The sequence below is a fragment of the Vulpes vulpes genome, chromosome 13 (genome assembly GCF_048418805.1).
Source record: "Vulpes vulpes isolate BD-2025 chromosome 13, VulVul3, whole genome shotgun sequence".
NCBI lineage: Eukaryota > Metazoa > Chordata > Mammalia > Carnivora > Canidae > Vulpes > Vulpes vulpes.
Genome location: NC_132792.1, coordinates 32,630,713 through 32,650,285, shown reverse-complemented (window position 1 = coordinate 32,650,285; position 19,573 = coordinate 32,630,713). Strand labels below are relative to the sequence as shown.

Sequence of the window (19,573 nt, the reverse complement as noted above, 5' to 3'; positions counted from 1 at the left end):
ATTGTAGAGGGACTATTACCTTGTCATTCATTCTGTCAACCAGTACGACTCATGGCACATGTAGTAGAATTTAGTTCTTAATTTGGTAATGGAGACATCAATTATAAATTGGGATTCCAAATCAAATTTAGCAGCTTAGTAGAATTGGCTTATTTAAAAATAAATAATACTAAATTACTAGATTTTTTTAAAATACAGATTTTGGATTTTTCGATACTAGGAAGCTCTTTGTCTTTTTGAAAAATCTTTATGATTGTTGAAGATGAGTGAAACCCTTTAAGAATCAAAGGATAGATTAGGTCAAGGGTTATTAGCAAAGGTTTTCTGTAAAGGGCCGCCATGTAGTTAATATCTCACAATTTGTGAGCCATAAGATCTCTTACAACTATTCAGCTCTGCGATGTCAACTCTGTAGTTGTAGCTGAAAGCAGCCATACACAGTATATACAGATCAGATGTGGCTGTGTTTCACTAAAACGTTATTTATGAAAACAGGCTCTGCGCATAGTTTGCTGGATTAGATAACCCTTTGAAATCTTCTTTACTCCCACCACCCCAAAAAAGAAATCTTCTTTAGGTCTTCTGTGTTAACGTTTGATTATAGTTAATCTTGGTAAAATGAAACCTTTGGACACGCATAGAAAGGATTAGAACTCTGTGCACATACGTGTGTGTGTGTGTGTGTGTGTGTGTGTGTGTGTGTGTGTGTATGAGAGAGAAACACTGGTAATGGTTTTACTTCTGACTTGGACTGAAGTCTCGCTATTGGGGAATCTTTGGAGGATCCAAACTGAGGTGGGATTTGGAGATTCTTCACAGTATCATTGCATGAATTCTTGCTTTGCTGTGCTCTCCATTTTTATATCGTTAAGGAGCTGGGATTGGAAAATGATACCTCCTAGAAAGGGTGGGAAAACACCCCCATTGAATTTACTGTAGCTACAATATTATCTGACTCCTGCTTTTCCCCCTTTATTGCAGAATACTAGAGCACTGATTATTTATAATAAATTTCTGTGTATCTGTGTTTTTATACTATTAGGAAAATAACCTTTGCTCAGATAAAAGATTTGTCTCAGTCTTTATTGAAAATTGGTGTTTAAAATCAGAAGTTTTTACAATCTTCTGTACATTATAATTGAAACATAGGACCTAGAGTACCTTATGTGTTGAATCATTCACTATCTGGTCTACAAATACTGCAGTTCTTTATATTGCAAACATAACTGTCTTTCCGCACACACCCAAAACCGTTGGTCTCTAGAGAAGGTGGTTGTTGTACAACGTTCTGTGCAGCATGGTTTGCTGTCACTTAATTTACTCAATGCTTCCTGGCATGCTGTGCTTTTAGTAAATACAGTTTGATCCAGCCTTTCATAACAGCCAGTGAATAGAAATGGTAGGGATTTCAGTATGGCATTTAAATTAATTTATTTTTAACAAGGTAATATGTATTAACTCAAGTTTGAAAGTCATTTAGAATCTGTACTTTACTTGCTTTCCACACTTAGTTCTAGGATGTACCTCTTTTGCAATACTTACTGGATATAAGAGTGGTGAACTGCATTTCCTGCTTCACCAGTTACTATATTTGAAATTCATTTTCAGTAGGAAACTTGGATTTTTCTTGTTGTTGTTGTTACATAGATTTGAGGTATGCTTTAGTCAAAATTCCTGTTTTTCTCATATTTTTTCTCCTAGATATGGCAGTAGGTAAGACATGTTTTTTCATTTCTAGTACTTACTGTACCTTTTTGCAGGTTAAACCACAATGACTGGATTAAGCAGTATGAAACACTAGCTGAAATGGTAGTTCCAAGGTCTAGCAAGTAAGTAGTACTCTGTAAAAACCCATTTCTTTCCTAGATTTCCTCTTTATAGCTGGAATATTGGGTTGGGAAGTATCTTTATCTTTTCTTTGTAGAAAATTGACAATTTCAGGACCATATCTTTCACCTTATAAATAAGTTATTTTAACTCTAGTTATCACAGTTATAGACCTGGAAGGGACTCTCTATAGTCGAATCGACTGCCTCATGTTTATAGATGTAGAAGTTTGAGGCCTCAGGGGTGAAGTGGGTTGCCCAGTCACATATCTCACTAATGGCAGGACTAGAATTAGAACCCCGGTCACTGGTATGGTACTTTTTCTGCCATGCTGTGCCACCTTCTGAAAATTCTTCATTCAGTATTTATTGTATAATCACTATGTGTCTATGTATAATTCTTCATTTCTCTTGCAAAGGAAGTGTACCAAAATGGCTGCTAGAGTGCCGTGTTGATCTCTAAATATCCACCATCACTTTCCAGTGAGCATAGATTCAGCCTAACCTATATTTTCCATTAAGAAAACCCTTGTATTAAGTGTTTTTAAATTTATGGATTGATATACATTGTCTAATTTGATTTTACAACACTTCTGAGAAGTGTTGGAGCAGTTATTCTTGTGGCTAAAGAAGTAAAGATACAGAAGAATTGAGTAGTTGCCCAAGGCATATGGCTGCATTTGACTGTGTAAGTGTCCAATGACAAAGTTAGGACTAAAAGTCAGGTATTTATTTTAATGTTAGGGCTTATACTGTTGACACTACCTTGTCATTTTTTTCTGTATTAGTTTCACACTAGAAGTTCTTTGAAAAAATATTAAATACAGTGTATATGCACCCCCCAGGAATCTTTTGTGTGGCTATGCCTCAAGAGGTGGCAACATGTGGTGAGAGAAAGATACAGCAGATAGTAAAGAAGTGGTATTAGTAAGGTTAGGCCCATGAAATATTTTCTTTTCCAGTTTCATTGTGTCATATGGGAGGTAGCTTAGTATAATGGAAAGAGTGCTGGACCCAGGGATCTGAGTTCTATTGCTGGTTCTGCTACCAACTTGCTATGTGACCTGGGGTAAGTCATTTACCTTCTTTGGGCCTCATTTTCTTTGTCTATAAAATGAGCATAGCACCTTCCCAGTACACATTATGAGGCTATTTTAAGGCTTGATAAGATATACAAAATATACAGTATACGATTATCATAGTTTCACAGATGTTGATTTTTTTTTTTTGAGAACTAAACCGCAAACCTCTGCTCATCACAATCCCCCCCCCCCCCCCCCCGTTTTGGGGGATGCCTTCCATTCACACCAGCCCCTCACATGGTGAACTAAAGACTAAGGTTGTATCTTCATATTAGTCTTCTTCTTCTTTTTTTTTTTCGTATTAGTCTTCTACTGAAGCTGTTTATTCTAACAAATAACAACTTCTTCTATCTTTGTACTCTGTAGGATGTTAAAGCCATAGAGGTTGACTTTATGTCTGAGAGGCAGGGGAAGGAGGAGACCCAAGGACCCAGTGTATACAGAATATCCTCACAGGTTGTAATATGCCAGACCTAGGGTCCAGGGAAGTGGTGTGTAGATAAGTTTCAGATTTATTTTGAAAAGACTTAAAAAATACTACTTTAGAGATTTACATCTCTTGAACATCACTATAGTAGTTTAAAGGAAAAAATTCTAAGCGGTAAGAGTTCATTGTAGACAGCCTCAGCTTCTGAATGATGAATAACTGCTCTCTGACCACCAGTCAGTGAGAACCACTGTTGTACCTGTTTCTCAGTTCAGAGAGACATTCAGAACCACTGACATGAAAGTTTAGCTATTTAAATTTAGTCCACAAGAACAACAGCTATACCAGCACTGTGAAGAGGATGGTTCACTTGTGTGGGGCAGACAGGTGATAGTGGGCTACATTGGAATTTTGTCCACTGTTCAGGAAAGATCTCTATGACTTGATGCTGGATTTTTTGCTTATCATAACAACTAACATTTTTGAATAGCTGCTTTGTGCTAGTAATTGTTCTAAGTGCTTCATTTTTAAGTCATTTTGTAAGTAGTAATACTTTCAGTTGTTGCTTTTTGGCTCTTGAGTCCTTAGTCTTGAGCGCAGTGAAGATGAAAGTGAAATTCTGAGGTAGGAGAATCCTGTCTTCAAACCTGAAGGAAATAATTTCACTTAAAAAATGCTTAGAATCCAGCTATTTGTAAAATATTCTACTTAAGTCTTAAAATTATTGGACAGCTTGAACTACTATCTTTGTTGTGTGGATAAGTGTAGGGAGGTATGTAAATGCCATGCAAAGTTATGGCCAAAGAAGTGGAGGCTGGGTTGCTCTTCTGCTTCTTGTTGGAAAAACTGTTCAGAGAGAGGTGTTTTTCACTTGTACTCAGGATTACCACTTTCCTTTTGTCTGTCTACTTTTACTTGTGAAGAGAGTCTGACCAGGTCCCATCACTAGTAAACTTGTGCCTTTTCTGTGTTATTGGAAAGTACCACAAACACATTGGTGCTTCACAGAGGTTTTTGGTCAGGGAGCTAGAGGAACCTCACTAGGAAAGCTTAAGAAAAACTGTACAAGCCATTGTGCAGAGAAAAGTTCCCTTGTGTTGTGGGGGTTGTAAAAATAACTTTCATGAAGAAAAGCAGAAGAGCTGCCTTAGCAGTAACATAGGAAGATGAATTAGGGGACGGAAGATTGCAGGTCTGAGTTTTAGGACAGAGCTAAGAAATCAGAAGCAGCAGGCAGAACTAGTGAGCTCCAGAAGCACAGCTACTCACTTGGATGACTGAAAATGCCATGAAATGTGTGGAAAACATTGCTGCTTCCTTCAGGCCTGGTTAGGCCTGTATGAAGATGGTGCTACTACTACTGCATAACAATAGAACTAAAGGAAGACATGTTTTGTGGTCATTTATTTGAACCTAGTCCAACTTATACATCCTGTTTTAAGCTAAACTAAGCTCCCTTTCAGGCACGGTTCCAAGTCCATGTTTAATCATAAGAAGATGGCACTTTCTTGCCTGCCTCTTCTCCTTCTGGCTTTCATTTTGTTTCTCTGTCTTGGTCTCATGTCACTTCAGGTCGCTGCTGGTTTTGGCTTGGTTTGAAATCCCTCCAACTTCTGGCTTCCTGCAGCTCACAAAGCATTACCTCCACTTGAATTTTGTGGGCTCTTTTCTTGCTTCACCCTTGACCTCTAGAAAGGCTTTACTTCTGTAACTTTAAATCCACTTCTTGAACCAGAGCCTGCTTTCCATCTTTTCCACTGTTATAGAACCTGCTCTTTGTTGTTTTTAAGATTTTAAGATTTTATTTATTCATGAGAGACAGAGAGAGGCAGAGACACAAGCAGAGGGAAAAGCGACTCCTCAAGGGAAGTCCGATGTGGGACTCGATCCCAGGACTCTGGGATCATGCCCTGAACTGAAAGCAGAAGCTCAACCACTTAGCCACCCAGGTGTCCCAGAACTTGCTCTTTGACCTTGTCCATCTCTAGTCCCCACCCTTTGCACTGACATTGTTGGTTTCCTCAAGTCATGCTTCCTCTCCTGCTGAGCCTGGAGTCTTGAGTCATCACTTTAGCTGTTGTCTTGCCTGCACCATCATTTCTGGCCCCTGTGACCTCTTACAAACTCCCTTCCCCAATTAATCTGTAATTCAGTCTGCCAGCTTCTATGCCTAAATTGCCTGAGTGAGCTGGAGAGAATCTGGTGGGTCTGAGTTGTGGCCAGGCTAGACTTGGGCTTTTCTGTCTTAGTGGGACAGAGTATTCTTCTGTCAGCGCATTTTTCAGCCACACCCTGGGCTCTGATCTCCGCCTGCAGCTTTGGGACTCCGAAATCTCCATCTGTGGCCTCACGATCCCTGTAGTTTCAGACTCCCACACTTGGTTTCCTCCTGGGCACTCTATGTGTCTGTGCCACAGGTAATAGGACATTATTCCCCCACCAGCCCCCAATCCCAGCCTCAGGTGTTCATCTCTCCTGTAGTGTGTGGCAGCAGCCTCTGCCTAGTTATCAAACCAGACCATGGTAATCAGCTATTTTGGACTCTTACCTCTCCCTCACTCCGCCCCCGCCCCATGACCCAATCTAACAGCTATATTATTTCTACCTCCAGTAGCATTTGGTTGAGTCATATGGAATTGCTGTTTTGTAGGTCAAAAATGGTCAGATACCAACAACTTCATATGTTTCCACTGACTTTACACTCCCTGTCCCCTCTTGGCCCTGCCCTTGTAGCTACAGCTGCTGCTTTAGTTTAGGTTCCCATCTCTTGCCTGAACTATTGTAATTGCCATTAGCTGGTCTCCTTTATCTCCAATATTTTCCTCCTCTCATCACTCTCCTGCATTGCTGCCATTTTCATTTTCGTGGTATACCAATCTACTCCTGGCACATACGTATGCATACACACACACCCCTTGTACTCTGTGTTCCAGCTACTTATTTCTGGTAGAACCCCAAATGTGCCATGCTATTCCACATCTGTATGCATTTGCTTGTGGGATTCTACTGGCATGTTCTCTCTTTTGCCTGTCTTTCAGACTTCCACTTGACATCACTGCTCTTGTGAAACTCTGTAATGTCCCCTGAGATAGTTATTTATTCCCTTTTTGCCCCAATATGTTACATATATCTTCTATTATAACATTTACAGTTCTGTATTGTATTACTTGTTTCTGTCTCTTTTCTTGATTAGACCCCTGCCTTGAGGTCAGCAAACTACATTGTCTTAGCTTTATTCCTATTATGTAGCAAGAGCGGGGCACATTTATAGAGGCTTAGTACCTGTTACATAATTGAAAGTCCATTATACCAAGGACTCATGGTTTGTTTTTTTATAATGTTTTAAGAAATACCTTTCCTAGGTATAGGAAGGAAAAGCAAATGGTTTCTATTTATTTTTTCTTAATAAGGTAGCACAGCAGGATTTAGTCAGAAAATAAGACTGAGTTTTTATCTTGGCTTCCTTCCCCATGAGGATTTTGAATAAGCCAGACAACTTTGCTGTGACCCAGGTCTCTACATGATAAAGGAGCCTGCATAATAGACACCCTGTTCACTGTCATAGAGCCATGTCAAACATCAAATACTTTTGAAATGGTCTTTAAAATGGCAGAGTACTGCGTTAATTTAAAAGATAACTGTGACAATGGAGGAGTATTATAGGGGTCTGCACTAGCCTGTCAGGTTGGATTTGGATTTGTTTCGACCACAGTGTGCATTTTACAGAGTTAAGCCTGGGAGACCTGAAGATCATTAAAGGTTTTTTATGGCGTTCTGTCCACTTGGTAGCTGCCTTGCTTTGGATTTGATAGGCACCAGGAGCCAGAACTAAGAGTAATAGTTTTGAGAGAGCATCTTTTATTTACTTATTCATTTTTTAAGTCTTAAGCTTTTAAAAGATTTTATCATTTATTTTTTTAAGATTTAAGATTTTATTCTTAAGTAATCTCTACACCCAGTGTATGACTTGAACTCTTAACCGTGAGATCAAGAGTTGTACACTCTACTGACTGAGCCAACCAGAGAGGGCACCGTTTTTTTTTGTTGTTGTTGTTGTTGTTGTTTTTTAAGAGAGGGAGAGGGCTGTAGGAAAAAAAGAGGAAGAGAGAAAGTGGACAAAGAAAATCTTAAGCAGGCTCCATGCCTGGCACAGAACCCGACATGGGGCTCAATCTCAGTGACCCTGAGATCATGACCTGAGCCAAAATCAGGAGTTGGATACTTCACTGACTGAGCCACCCAGGTGCCCCAAGAGGGCACCTTTGAAAAGGAAGTTTAGATGTTTTAAATTCAGAGTAGCTGAGTGATGACAGTGGTCAGTTCTCCTAGAGGTGTCTGCTGGTCCTGCTGCTGGAGAAGGTAGATTGAGAGTCAGGGTGGCTTCAGTTCTTAACAGCCATTCTGCCATTAAGTATTTTAGTTACCTCCTGAATTTACCTGAATTAACTGCTAACCAGGCAGTTCTTAAGACTTCTTGGAAAAACTAAACTTGCTTTTCTTTTCTCCCCCATATTTAGTAAAGTATCTTTGAATTCCACAAGCACTCCCTCAGGTTTGTAAAACATTTTTTTCTGATTTCAGAAGTACCACATTGTAAATAAAAACTATAAAGAAACAAACAAACAAAAAAACAACAACCTGATACTTGGAAGATAGAAGGGAAAAGAGACTCCCCTCCCCCCCATTAAGTGATATTTCTGTCCCAACATCATCATTGTTGAACAATTCAGTGTATAGCTTTGTAGACCTCCCACATGGGATTCTCTACATAAGTAGCTGTAGGTAGCTTTTGAAGAGTGAGAAGTATAGTGTACATAAACTGTACAGTTTGTCTTTCCACACAGCTTTTCCCCAGGGTATTACAAATTTATATCACAGTTAAAATCTCCCTACAGTTGTGTTTGGAAAGGACTTTCCAGTGATGTCCAATGAGACTCATAACTAGATAGAAGTTCTAACGTCACTGGGATCTTCTAGAGCCTAGCAGGAACCCCTGACATGCATGAAAGTGTGTTTTGTCAGAAGTTATTTAGACTATTGCATTTGTTTGTTTTTGAGTTAGGATGTGGTGAGAGAAAAGGAAAGATCTGAGGTAGGAGGTACTGGCAGCTCAGAGAGGGTGAACCAGACCTCAGGGGGCTGGGCTGGAGACAGGTAGAGAGAATTTGGTTTCTGGAGAAGGAGGAAGCAGGAAGAGTCTGGAATAAACTAGTTACTAGTTTTGCCTCAGCTAGCCTGGCACTGATAGATTGAAAAACATGGTTCTTAGAGTTTGAACATTTTACTTGAATTAATGTTGGATTTTGTTGGATTAGAAAGTGGTAAATGTCATAGGGCTGTTAAGACATCATAAATAAAAACAGTGTCTGAGGCAGTATAGGTGGTTAGCATTGAGGTGGTTTGGGAAGGGCTACCATATCTTCCTGTTCCTCCTCCTGCTTTGTGAATTCTGCCCTCAGTGTGAAAGAGAGCAGTAAACAGAAAGCTTTAAGTGGACCTTTCTTTCTCTCCATAGTGTTCTCTCAGAGGACCAAGACAGTTACCTTTGTAATGTCACCTTGTTTAGGAAGGCGGTTGATGACTTCAGACACAAAGCCAGGGAAAACAAGTAAGATGATTATTTTTTGTTTTTTAATTTGTTAGATCACCTGTAGACACAGCACAGATAATTTGTATTTCCCTCCCCAAATTTAGATTCATCGTTCGTGACTTCCAGTATAATGAAGAGGAGATGAAAGCAGATAAAGAAGAAATGAACAGGCTTTCTACTGACAAGAAAAAGCAGTTTGTATGTGTTCTTAATATTTAGTATTATCAGTGTTGAACAGAAGAAAAAGCAGTATTGCTATTTCCTTTTTATTTAAAAGAGAAGAAAACTGATTTTACTTTTAAGACATTTGATTTTAGTTATTTTTTCTGTTAAAATGAATTTTTTCTAAGCAAAACTTAGATCTGTAAATAGTTATCTTGAAGTCCATACCTTGAAATTAATTTAAGTCCATATAAGGAATTAATTTTAAATGCAGTGTTGATGCCTCTATAGTGAGGAATTATTTTAATTAAATAGTACTTCTTTTCAGTAAGAATTTTCATTTTCTTGAGGCAAATTTTTTTAATGCTGCAATCATACTGAACCAATTTCTGTTTAAACCACTGGAGAGTTAGTATGTTTTAGGCAAAATGGGGGAAGGGCATGGAATGGTGACAAGGGAAGATGGTGTCAATTTCCTTGTTATCTTTAAGTGCTGGATTATTGTGAAGACTAGAAATTTGCATGGAAGGGGAAACCCGAATGAGTTGAATATTTATTTCTCTTATGATGCAAGAGAAGCAAATCGTCAGTACTTTATAAGCCATATCATCTCATTTGGGAGAAAACTAACCCTGACCAATAAAACCAACTTGTTAAAAGGTCCAGAGCCTTTTTAAAGAACAGATACTTTATTTTTTATTTTTACTTTTTTTAGATTTTATTTTTTTATTCATGAGAGCGGGGGAGGGCAGAGACACAGGCAGAGGGAGAAGCAGGCTTCATGCAGGGACCCCGATGCGGGACTCCATCCCAGGTCTCCAGGATCAGGCCCTGGGCTGAAGGCGGCGCTAAACCGCTGAGCCACCGGGGCTGCCCAGAACAGATACTTTAACCAGAGATTTTCACTTTGTCTTAATTGGTTGGTACATCAGATGAGCCTAATGATGTTATCTAAATAACTTAGCTGAACTGATCATGTATGTCTTTTATGTATTGAGAGGCAGTATTAATTTTTTTGAAATCTGTTTTTTTAAAGGAGTATTTTTATTTAGTACTGTAAATAATACTGAATATTTTAAGTTCAAAGAGAAGTTATTTTATGTAGTAGAATCATTAAAAGTTTAGAATATGAAGAGGATTAAGGGATCTAGATCAACATCTCTGATTATATAGATGAAAAAATTAAGACCTGGGGATATGTATTGAATGACTTACTACGTAACTGTTTATCCTGTTCCCAAGAAGTTGTTTGTACATTGAATTCTGTTTGAAATGTCTGATATTTATTGCTAAGTTCGGGTTTTTATAATTTGGTTTTCAAACCTAGAGCACATCTATATTTTGTATTAGTTTATATATATATTAAAATGTATAACTTGTTGTGTAGTGAAGAGGTTCCATGAATTTTCATGTCTACTGAGGTTATAGAGTAGTTGCTAACCTTTTAATCTTATTTAAGATGAAGTGTCCAAGATAATGAGAATAATGAAACATTTTTAAAGTGAATTATAATGTGATTTAATTCTGTATATTCTTATTGAATGGTCGCTCCTTTAAAAATATTTGGTTTATCTCTAATTGCCATTTTCAAGATCAGATTTGTGGTGATGTTTTCTTTTTTCCTTTTTATAGGGACCACTTGTACGGTGGCTGAAAGTAAATTTCAGTGAGGCATTTATTGCATGGATTCATGTGAAAGCGTTGAGGGTTTTTGTTGAGTCTGTTTTAAGGTAAAGAAAGTTACTTGAAAAACTTGGAACTGAAGAGTTTATAGATCCTTTTGCATTAGACCTCTTTGTTACAGCACACAGTCCAGTAATAGGAAGTTGATGCGGAAAAACCAAAGGGACACCATGAGGCAGAGATTGTATCAGACATTTATATTAGTCTTGTTCTTTTTTTTTTTTTTAATTTTTTTTTTATTCATGAGAGACACACACAGAGAGAGAGAGAGGCAGAGACACAGGCAGAGGGAAAAGCAGGCTCCATGCAGGGAGCCTGATGCGGGACTCGATCCCAGGTCCCCAGGATTAGGCCCTGGGCTGAAGGCGGCACTAAACTGCTGAGCCACCTGGGCTGCCCACTAGTGCTTATTTAAAAGAAGATCTTTTACATACTTTACGTGTAGTTTGGTACACAATATACTGATGATTTATTTGAAATCATTGTTTTGTATTGACCTGAAATATTTTACTATTCTGAGATACTTAAAAATCTCAATCATCTTGTGATCCTCTTTACATTTTACTCATATTAGAAGTAGTTCAAAATCCTTACCTGCAGCCATGCTATTTATACATTTCATTGTCTTTTCAAGATATGAATAATTATGTTGTTCCTTATTGTGAAGGTGTCTCCTCTAAGTGTATATATTATTGCTGTTTCCTGAGGGCATTCATATATTATCTTAAAAATTGAAGAAAAAAGTAATTCCTAGTAGACAATGGGCTCTCATTTAAGGAAACATTTCTAGTGGAGTGAGGACCAGAGAAGATTTGAGTTTCTTTGTATAGTAGTTGAACTTGTAAAGGTGGTCATTGAAATGAGATGCTGTGTCTCTGTTAACTGTGATTAAAGAAGACTATGAGAATATTTGCTTTGAAAAGAAAATCTCTTTATATGTTTATATTTGTGTTATATACTATATGTTTGCTTCCTTATAAGGTATGGTTTGCCAGTGAACTTCCAAGCAATGCTACTTCAGCCCAATAAGAAAACAATGAAGAAACTAAGAGAAGTATTATATGAATTGTATAAACACCTAGACAGCAGTGCGGCAGCTATTATTGATGTAAGTTCTTATTAGGTACCTTTGTAAAGTAGGAACTGGAATGAATTTCAGAAAAAAATTATTGGAAGGAGAGAATGGAAAGGGGATAGTAGATATCGTATTTTTAATCTTTTTTTTTTAAATTACTTTGAGGTTCTCAATTTGTTAGGTAAGCATAGCAAGTAATTTACATTGTTTACCCTGTTTTATACTAGTTAGAGCGGTGCTTTGCTTCTAAACCAGTCATTGTCTTGCTATAGATCAGGTATTTGTAGCTGCAGAAATAAAGAAGCAACCAGTGATACTACTTGTTTACCAAAGTTAATAAATTGCAGAGAAGAAAATAAGTAGTTAATTTGATTGTATTCGGTACAGGTAGTGAAGTCAGTAGAGGAGTGTTTTGAAGGGAACTACCATTTTTCTAAAGTGGTGTATTTATATCTTTTTGCAAACAAAGAGTATAATCAAAGTGTGTTGTTGCTATTGCCGTTTAAAATTGTAGTGGGCTTTTAGTTCATATTTTTAATTTCAAATATCTTATTATTTTGCACTTTAGGATGGTAGTATCTTACTTTTGCATTAGTTAGAACCTGTGAAACAGTTTTTTTTTGAAAGAAGAAAATGCAGGAAATTGCTTTCTAGGTTTTCATTTATTGTCAATAAAATACAAGGTTCAACTATTTGATACCCAATTTCCTACCAGTATATTCTTTTTTTTTTTTTTTTTTTTAAGATTTTATTTATTTATTCATGAGAGACAGAGGCAGAGACACAGGCAGAGGGAGAAGCAGGCTCTATGCAGGGAGCCCAATGGTGGGACTCGATCCTGGGTCTCCAGGATCACACACCGGGCTGCAGGTGGCGCTAAACCGCTGCGCCACCAGGGCTGCCCCCTACCAGTATATTCTTAAAACATGTAAATAATAAGTGATATCATTAAAGTCATACTTAGTTTACTTCTGTTCAATATTTTAATAAGCCATGTGTCTGATAAACTCGATATCTCAAGCCTGAGATTTAAAAAGTAATTTTATGCCTTATGCACAAAACAGGATCATAAGGTCCTGGTTAAACACATTCAGCCTTTGGAGTCAGTGAGTGCTTAAATCTGGCTTCACTATCCACTGTGTTAACTCATTGGCAAAATAGGAGTAATAATGCCTAACTCAGATTAAATTAGCATAAACACATAAACTTAGCTCAGAGTAGGTTTTCAATAAGAAGGTAGATGGTAATACTTAATTTCTTCTTTTTTTGATTTCTGTAAGTACTCAGTTGGATAATTGTCTGATTTTTCTATAGGCTCCTATGGATATTCCGGGCTTAAACCTGAGTCAACAGGAATACTACCCCTATGTGTACTACAAGATTGATTGCAACTTGCTGGAATTCAAGTAAAAATGAGCTCCTTCCCAGACAATCCTGTCCTTGTGTTGGTGTATTCTAACAGATATAAGTTGTAGTATGACAGTACTTTTAACTCTCTATTGTCCTTTGCTTGCTTCTGCCCCCCTTTCCTAGGTGAGTTCTTCCATAGTGGTCCATCTCTCAATATTTTCTTCTTAAAGGAAAATAGGTATCTTACTTCTTTTTATTGATCAGGTCTGTAAATGTGTACTAAAAAAAAAATCAGAGTTTATTTATAAACAGAATAGTTTATTTAAAGAGAAGGTCTTTCTTTATTGATATTCTGGTATGCATTAAGTCCATTTGTTACTGTTGTGCACAAAAGCCTTGTTTACAAGGGAATGGTAAATGTTTATACCATTTTGTTCACTGTATTTAGCAGACATAACTGTCTAATAGTTACTGAATCATGATGTAAAAAAATGTGATAATATTCAGGTATGTGCTTTCTGAATGTTTCAAATTACAATCTGTGAGCACTGTTGACACCCACAGGAGATAATAAAATTACCTGTGCAAAGGTGTATTGTGGTGTGTATAACTTCAGAAGATTATAGTTCAGTTTGAGAGTTTAATAAATGAGAGCATAGCTGACTTGCTATGCTGCTTCCCGGATTTTGTTCTGTATCAAGGGTTGACCACTTGTGTCTGACTCACATATGATTTAAGTGTGCCAATTTTGGGTCACAGTACAAATGTAAAGATTATTTTTCAATATATGATGGATATTTACATTTGGACACTAGATTTTGAGTTCCCTCAAATAATTAGGAAGTAGGGCCAACTTGGAATAAAGTGTAGCAAAACTGTGTAGCTTCAGTCATTTGTTCTGTGTCTTTTTTACATACTTCCTAAGATTTATTAAATTATAAAAGCCTTCGTTTTGACCTATATATCATTTATGACATCATCTGAAAAGAGGCATTGTTTGTTTTAAAAATCTCTGAAATGGATGACTTAGTTTAGCATCCTGAAGGAGCTTCTAAAAGAGGTTTTTGTGGCAGTGCTACCTTTCCTCTGCCCTCCCAGGCTTGCAGATGAAAGAAGGAAGTTTCTATTTTAAGGGCATTTTTTAAAAAAGATTTATTTATTTATTTATTTAGAGAGAGTCAGAGACACAGGAGGAGGGAGAAGCAGGCTCCATGCCGGGAGCCCAACCCGGGACTCGATCTCGGGACTCCAGGATCGCGCCCTGGGCCAAAGGCAGGCGCTAAACCGCTAAGCCACCCAGGGATCCCCTTTAAGGGCATTTCTAAACTATGCCTATTTCTTCTAGAAATTAGCCTCCTAAATAAATCCTTTTTACTTCAAACATTTATGTTGTTTTTCTTTTTTTTCAAAAGAAATAAACTTCAAACGTACTCAGAGTTCTAGAAAGTAAAAAATGAGAGATGACCCTTCCTGCCTCCCAGATTTCTTCTCAAGGGCATGTATTCTTGTAGACCCTTTTCTATATTTCCACAGCATATATATTATACGCATGCAAACATAGTTTATTTTAAAATAAATGTAGGATCAGACTGCATATATTCTGTTACTTTTTTGTTTATTAGTAATGTCCAAAATCTCTGGATGTCAGTCTATCTAGAGCTACATCATTTTTTTCCACTGGCTGCATGGTTTTCCATCATATATTTCTGCTACAATATAGCTGACTTGTTGGATATTCAGGTTATTTTTGTTTCAGTCATAACACACACTGCTGCAGTAAACCTCCTTCTACGGGTATCTTTACTTGTATTAGTATTTCTGTAAGAGAGATCCTGGACGTGGGGTTTGTAGGACATAGGGTATAATTAAAGTTTTGATATATGCTCCCAAGTTCCCTGTCAAAGTTCTAAATTTAAGACATGTTAAGAATGCAGATTTTATTTTCAATTTTCCTTTGGATAAGAGGAAGCTGAAAATGTTTGGTTTTGGTGTCAGAAAATTCTGGTTCTCTTTGTTTGCAGGTGTTTTTTGAGTCTTGGTATCTGTACAATGGACATAATCTGTGATGGAGGATGTGTTTTGACAACTTAAGTAAAGGATTGGTAGGCCCACATGATGACTTTAACATTTTACCTGGATTGTAATATTGTTCTGACATGGGTAGGTAGGGATTGTTTCAAGTTTAAAGTCGCAATGTGTGTTTGGAATTCAGGACTTTCACTATAATTTCTCTGAGAGACGCAGGGTGCCTGGGTTGTAGCTGTGGAGTCCAGGCCTAGTTCTGCTACTGATTAGTCCTGTGGTCTCCATGCCTGGTCCCTCCTTCCTAGAATGGGGATAACTAGACTGTTATTCTGTGAAAGCGATCCCACCTGTGCGTGTAGTGCTTTGAAATGGTGCCCGGTGAAAGCTTGATGCACATGTACCCAGAATCCTAGACCAGTGCCTCTAGCTTCTTTTCACCTGTGTTTGATCTGGGAATTTAAAGGTCCATGACATTGTGGAGTCTGAAGGTTAGAAGGAAGTAATTGCATGTGTGTGGTGGGGGTAGGCAGAGTTTGTGTATGTCGTATGATGTTAAAGCAATTTGTCTCTGAGCTTCGGTCCGTGTTGGGCTTTTTATATTGTCGATGGTAGCTACCATTCCTGGGAAAGCATTCTTCCTATTCTCCACATCTTGCCTTGTTTCAAGGCTTCAGAGTCTACTGGTTCTCCTCTAGGGTAGAGCTCAGATAACTGAGATTCACTCAACATTTATTGAGTGTTAGAGGCCATCCTGCCAGCGCTATCAGTATCGGTTGCCTTGCCCCTTCCCCGTGTTGTTTGTGCCGGGAGGACTGGTGGTCCCCGTGCTACTTGTGGAGGCTTGGGGCAAAGGACTTTAGTGCTTTCTTTGCTAGATCTCACAGATTTTGAGTTAGAGTCAGAATTCAAACCTAAGTTTTTTATATATATATATATTTATTTATTCATGACGGACACAGAGAAAGGCAGAGACATAGGCAGAGGGAGAAGCAGGCTCCCTGCAGGGACCTGAGATCATGACCTGAGCCAAAGGCAGACACTCAACCACTGAGCCACCCAGGTGCCCTCCTTTTTAAAAAAATTTTATTTACTCATTGGAGAGAGAGGCAGAGAATGAGCAGGGTGTGGGGCAGAGGGAGAGGAGAAGCAGGCTCCTTGCTGAGCAGGGAGCCTGATGTGGGCCTCAGTCCCAGGACCCTGGGATCATGACCTGAGCCAAAGGCAGCCGCTTAATTGACTGAGCCACCTAAGCTCCCCCAAACCTAAGATTTCTGACTGTGAGGCCCTTTTGTCCATATCATGCCTCCTGCTCTCTACAGGGTCCTATTATATGAGTGAGCCAAACACATTCCTTCAACTTAGTCCAAGAAAGACCATGACATAGGAAAAGAAAAAGCATTAGATGTGGTTGATGAAATATTAAATTGTGCTAGTATTTGGCAGGAACTTTGGAGCCCAGACCTTTTTTTTGGCGATGGGTAATGATGTGTCTAGTGGTTGCATATGCTAACTTCAGTAGCCCAGGTTATTCAACCTGGAAGGTTTTCCTTCCTGCTGAAGTTAGTCTTAGGCAGACAGTATGTGGTCTGAGTGGAGCAGATTCCCACGTAGCATTTTGAATGAGCACATACCAAGTAATACGTTTCAACTAGTACTTTGTGCATCACAAATACAAAACAAACATTAATTTTTCTTTGCTGTCACTTCAAATTTAATTAGTTGGAAATACAAGAAATTGATCTAGATACGAAGTTACTCTCCTTTATTTTATTCTCAGCTGCCTTTTTTTTTTTCCCCTTAAATCAGAATAACAGGGTGCCTGGATGGTGTGGTCAGTCGAGTCTCCGACTCTTGGTTTAGCTCAGGGTCACGATCTTAGGGTCGTGAGATCGAGCCCTGTGTCAGGCTCCATGCTCAGTGCATAGTCAGCTTAAGACATTTCTCTTCCTTTCCCTCTGCCCCTTCCCCTCACCCCCACCTCCTCTCTTTCTCTCTCTCTGAAATAATCTTTTTAAAGTAACAAATACACTAAGAATCATATGTACAAGTATTATAGAATAGCTTATAATGAAAACCTTGCTGCTACTTTTTTTTTTTTTTTAAGATTTTTATTTATTTGAGAAAGAGGGCACATACCTGAGAATGAGCTCTGGGGAGGAGGGGCAGAGGCAGAGGGAGAAGCAGACTCCCCACTGGGCAGGGAGCCCAACGTGAGGCTTGATCCCAGGACCCCAGGATCATGACCTGAGCTGAAGGCAGATATTTAAGCAACTGAACAGCCAGGCACCCCTAAAACCTTGCTATTCTATAGGGAAAAAGGTGGGATTTTTTTTTCCTTCTGGTGACATCAGCAAAAGATGGTTTATCCTAGAAGTCTGTAATAGTATTATGTTCTAAAGGAAGTGCATTGAAAACTTTCCTAATTCAGTTGTCTGTAAATTGAAGTTTACCCATTTTGGTAATGTAAACTTATTTAGGGTCTTTATTTTTCTAGCCTAAATTTAGATTAATATATGAATGTAATTCTGGCTTTTTTTTTTAAAGAAATATTACCCACCAGAACTATTTTATTTATCAGCAGATTCACTCTTAGAATAGTTTTTTTTTATCTGAACCCCATCACTTGTGGGAGAAAAAGGGAATGAGGTTAAACCATGGAAGTGATCATCAGTAGGGAATAGCTCCTGGGATGGTTTAGCTGGAGAAGAAGGTGAAACAGGTCAACATCTTTCACACCAAGAATGGTCAAGATAATGCAAGAAGAAAAAAGTTTAAAACGAAGTAGAAGTTTATGAGCAAACACAAATGATATTTTCTGGCAGTTGCTTAATATTGGAATTGATTAGATCCACAGCAGTTCTTTCTTGGGGAATTTAATAAGAATGCAGATTCATTGCCAAACTCCACAGAGATGTTTGTAAGTCTTGTGTAGGTCCAAGAAATAGTCTACATTTTTAACAAACACCCAGGAGACTCAGATGCTGGTGATCAGCCAGTTAAATGAGACTACCCTTGAAAGAGTCTTCCTCTGAATCCCCAGATAGAGTCATTGACTTAGGTTTGGAAGCATCTTGGGGTCTAGTGCAAATAGTGATTTTTCTATCTTTCACACAGACTACGTTCAGTAGGATCATTAGGAATAAATCAGCTTTTCCTACTCTGCCACCTAAGGTAGCATTCCAACATTATTAATTAACAGAACTGGAAAGTTCTGCTTTTGCAGAAACTGATCATTGTAGGTATCCTCTACCCTCGAAAGGCCATAGAATATCAAATTGGAATTTGCAGGAACTGTCTAAAGTGACCAAAGTCACATGTATCTTTTATTTGAAAACCCAATTTGGGTGTGATTTATCCGGCTTATTAAAGTTTAAAAGAACAACCAGAACAGCCTTTCAAAGAATGGTTTGCACGAAGAAACAAAGCCAAAGGCTATTAAGACAAAAGTGAAAAAAGTTGGATGCAGCAAAGAATATTGTTGATGTTAGACCAAACAAGGAAAAGCCGCATATATTTGAACTTGAAAATTTTCTTTTAACCAGAGGATGAATAGAAACTATCCAGAATATCCAATCCAAAGAGCAATTTTGATGTATTTTGTGGTTTCCTAGGTATGTGGATAACTTCTTTGGATAGTTCTGTGACACATTATTCGTAATTACTTTTTTCAATAACACAACTTGCCATATTTTATATTTTACTGTCGAGGTACTTTCCTGGGCTGATTCTCAGAGTAGTTACAGGTCAGTACAGGTTTGTTAGAAGCAGTAAGTCACTGGTTTCTTTAAAAAAGAATTAATGACTATACAGGTACTACACTTCACCACAAGAGGGCGCTCTGGTGCCATTTAGAAGCAAACCTGTCGTTTAACCTCCAGTCTCCCTCATCGTTGGTTATAAAACACTGGGTAGTGTTCTGATTTGGGATATTTTGTTACATAATAACATTAATGTTGTTAATACAAAGTTCTCATAAAACTTTAGACGACTTCTGTTAATTTTGTGACTTAAACCAGCCTGTGCGTGTCTTTGTGTATAGACAGTGTTTAGAACCCAAACACTGGTGGTGGCCAGCCAGTTTTCCCCCAAAGACAAAATGAAAATAAGTAAGGTTGTATTGATATGTCTGTGTGTATATCTGTTCACTTATTCAGCAAATAGTTTTTGAGCTCATACTGTCAATCGGGCATTGTTTTAGGTCCTGGGGGTGTGATGCTGAGCAGTTAAAAAGCCCAGTGCCTAGCTCCCCAAAATGAGAAAAAGTACTATAATTACTGATCTTTGGAACCATTGGCCTGGAAACATCCTTGAGGATATCTGTCCAGGAAAGTCAAACTTGAATGTCAGTCAGTG

The 19,573-nt window shown here is 38.2% G+C and overlaps 1 protein-coding gene across 2 annotated transcripts in view; it reads left to right on the top strand.

Moving 5' to 3' along the window:
- The window catches only part of ATP6V1C1 (ATPase H+ transporting V1 subunit C1), a 38,997-nt gene extending 24,914 nt beyond the window's left edge, over positions 1–14,083 (top strand). For both annotated transcript variants that reach the window (XM_025994795.2, XM_072734119.1), the window contains exons 8-13: positions 1,761–1,829; positions 8,851–8,943; positions 9,030–9,123; positions 10,720–10,817; positions 11,752–11,878; positions 13,160–14,083. In XM_025994795.2, coding sequence (XP_025850580.1) covers positions 1,761–1,829; positions 8,851–8,943; positions 9,030–9,123; positions 10,720–10,817; positions 11,752–11,878; positions 13,160–13,255 — 577 coding nt within the window. In that variant the 3' untranslated portion in view covers positions 13,256–14,083. The remainder of the gene's footprint in view (positions 1–1,760; positions 1,830–8,850; positions 8,944–9,029; positions 9,124–10,719; positions 10,818–11,751; positions 11,879–13,159) is intronic.
- Positions 14,084–19,573: the final 5,490 nt, after the last annotated feature.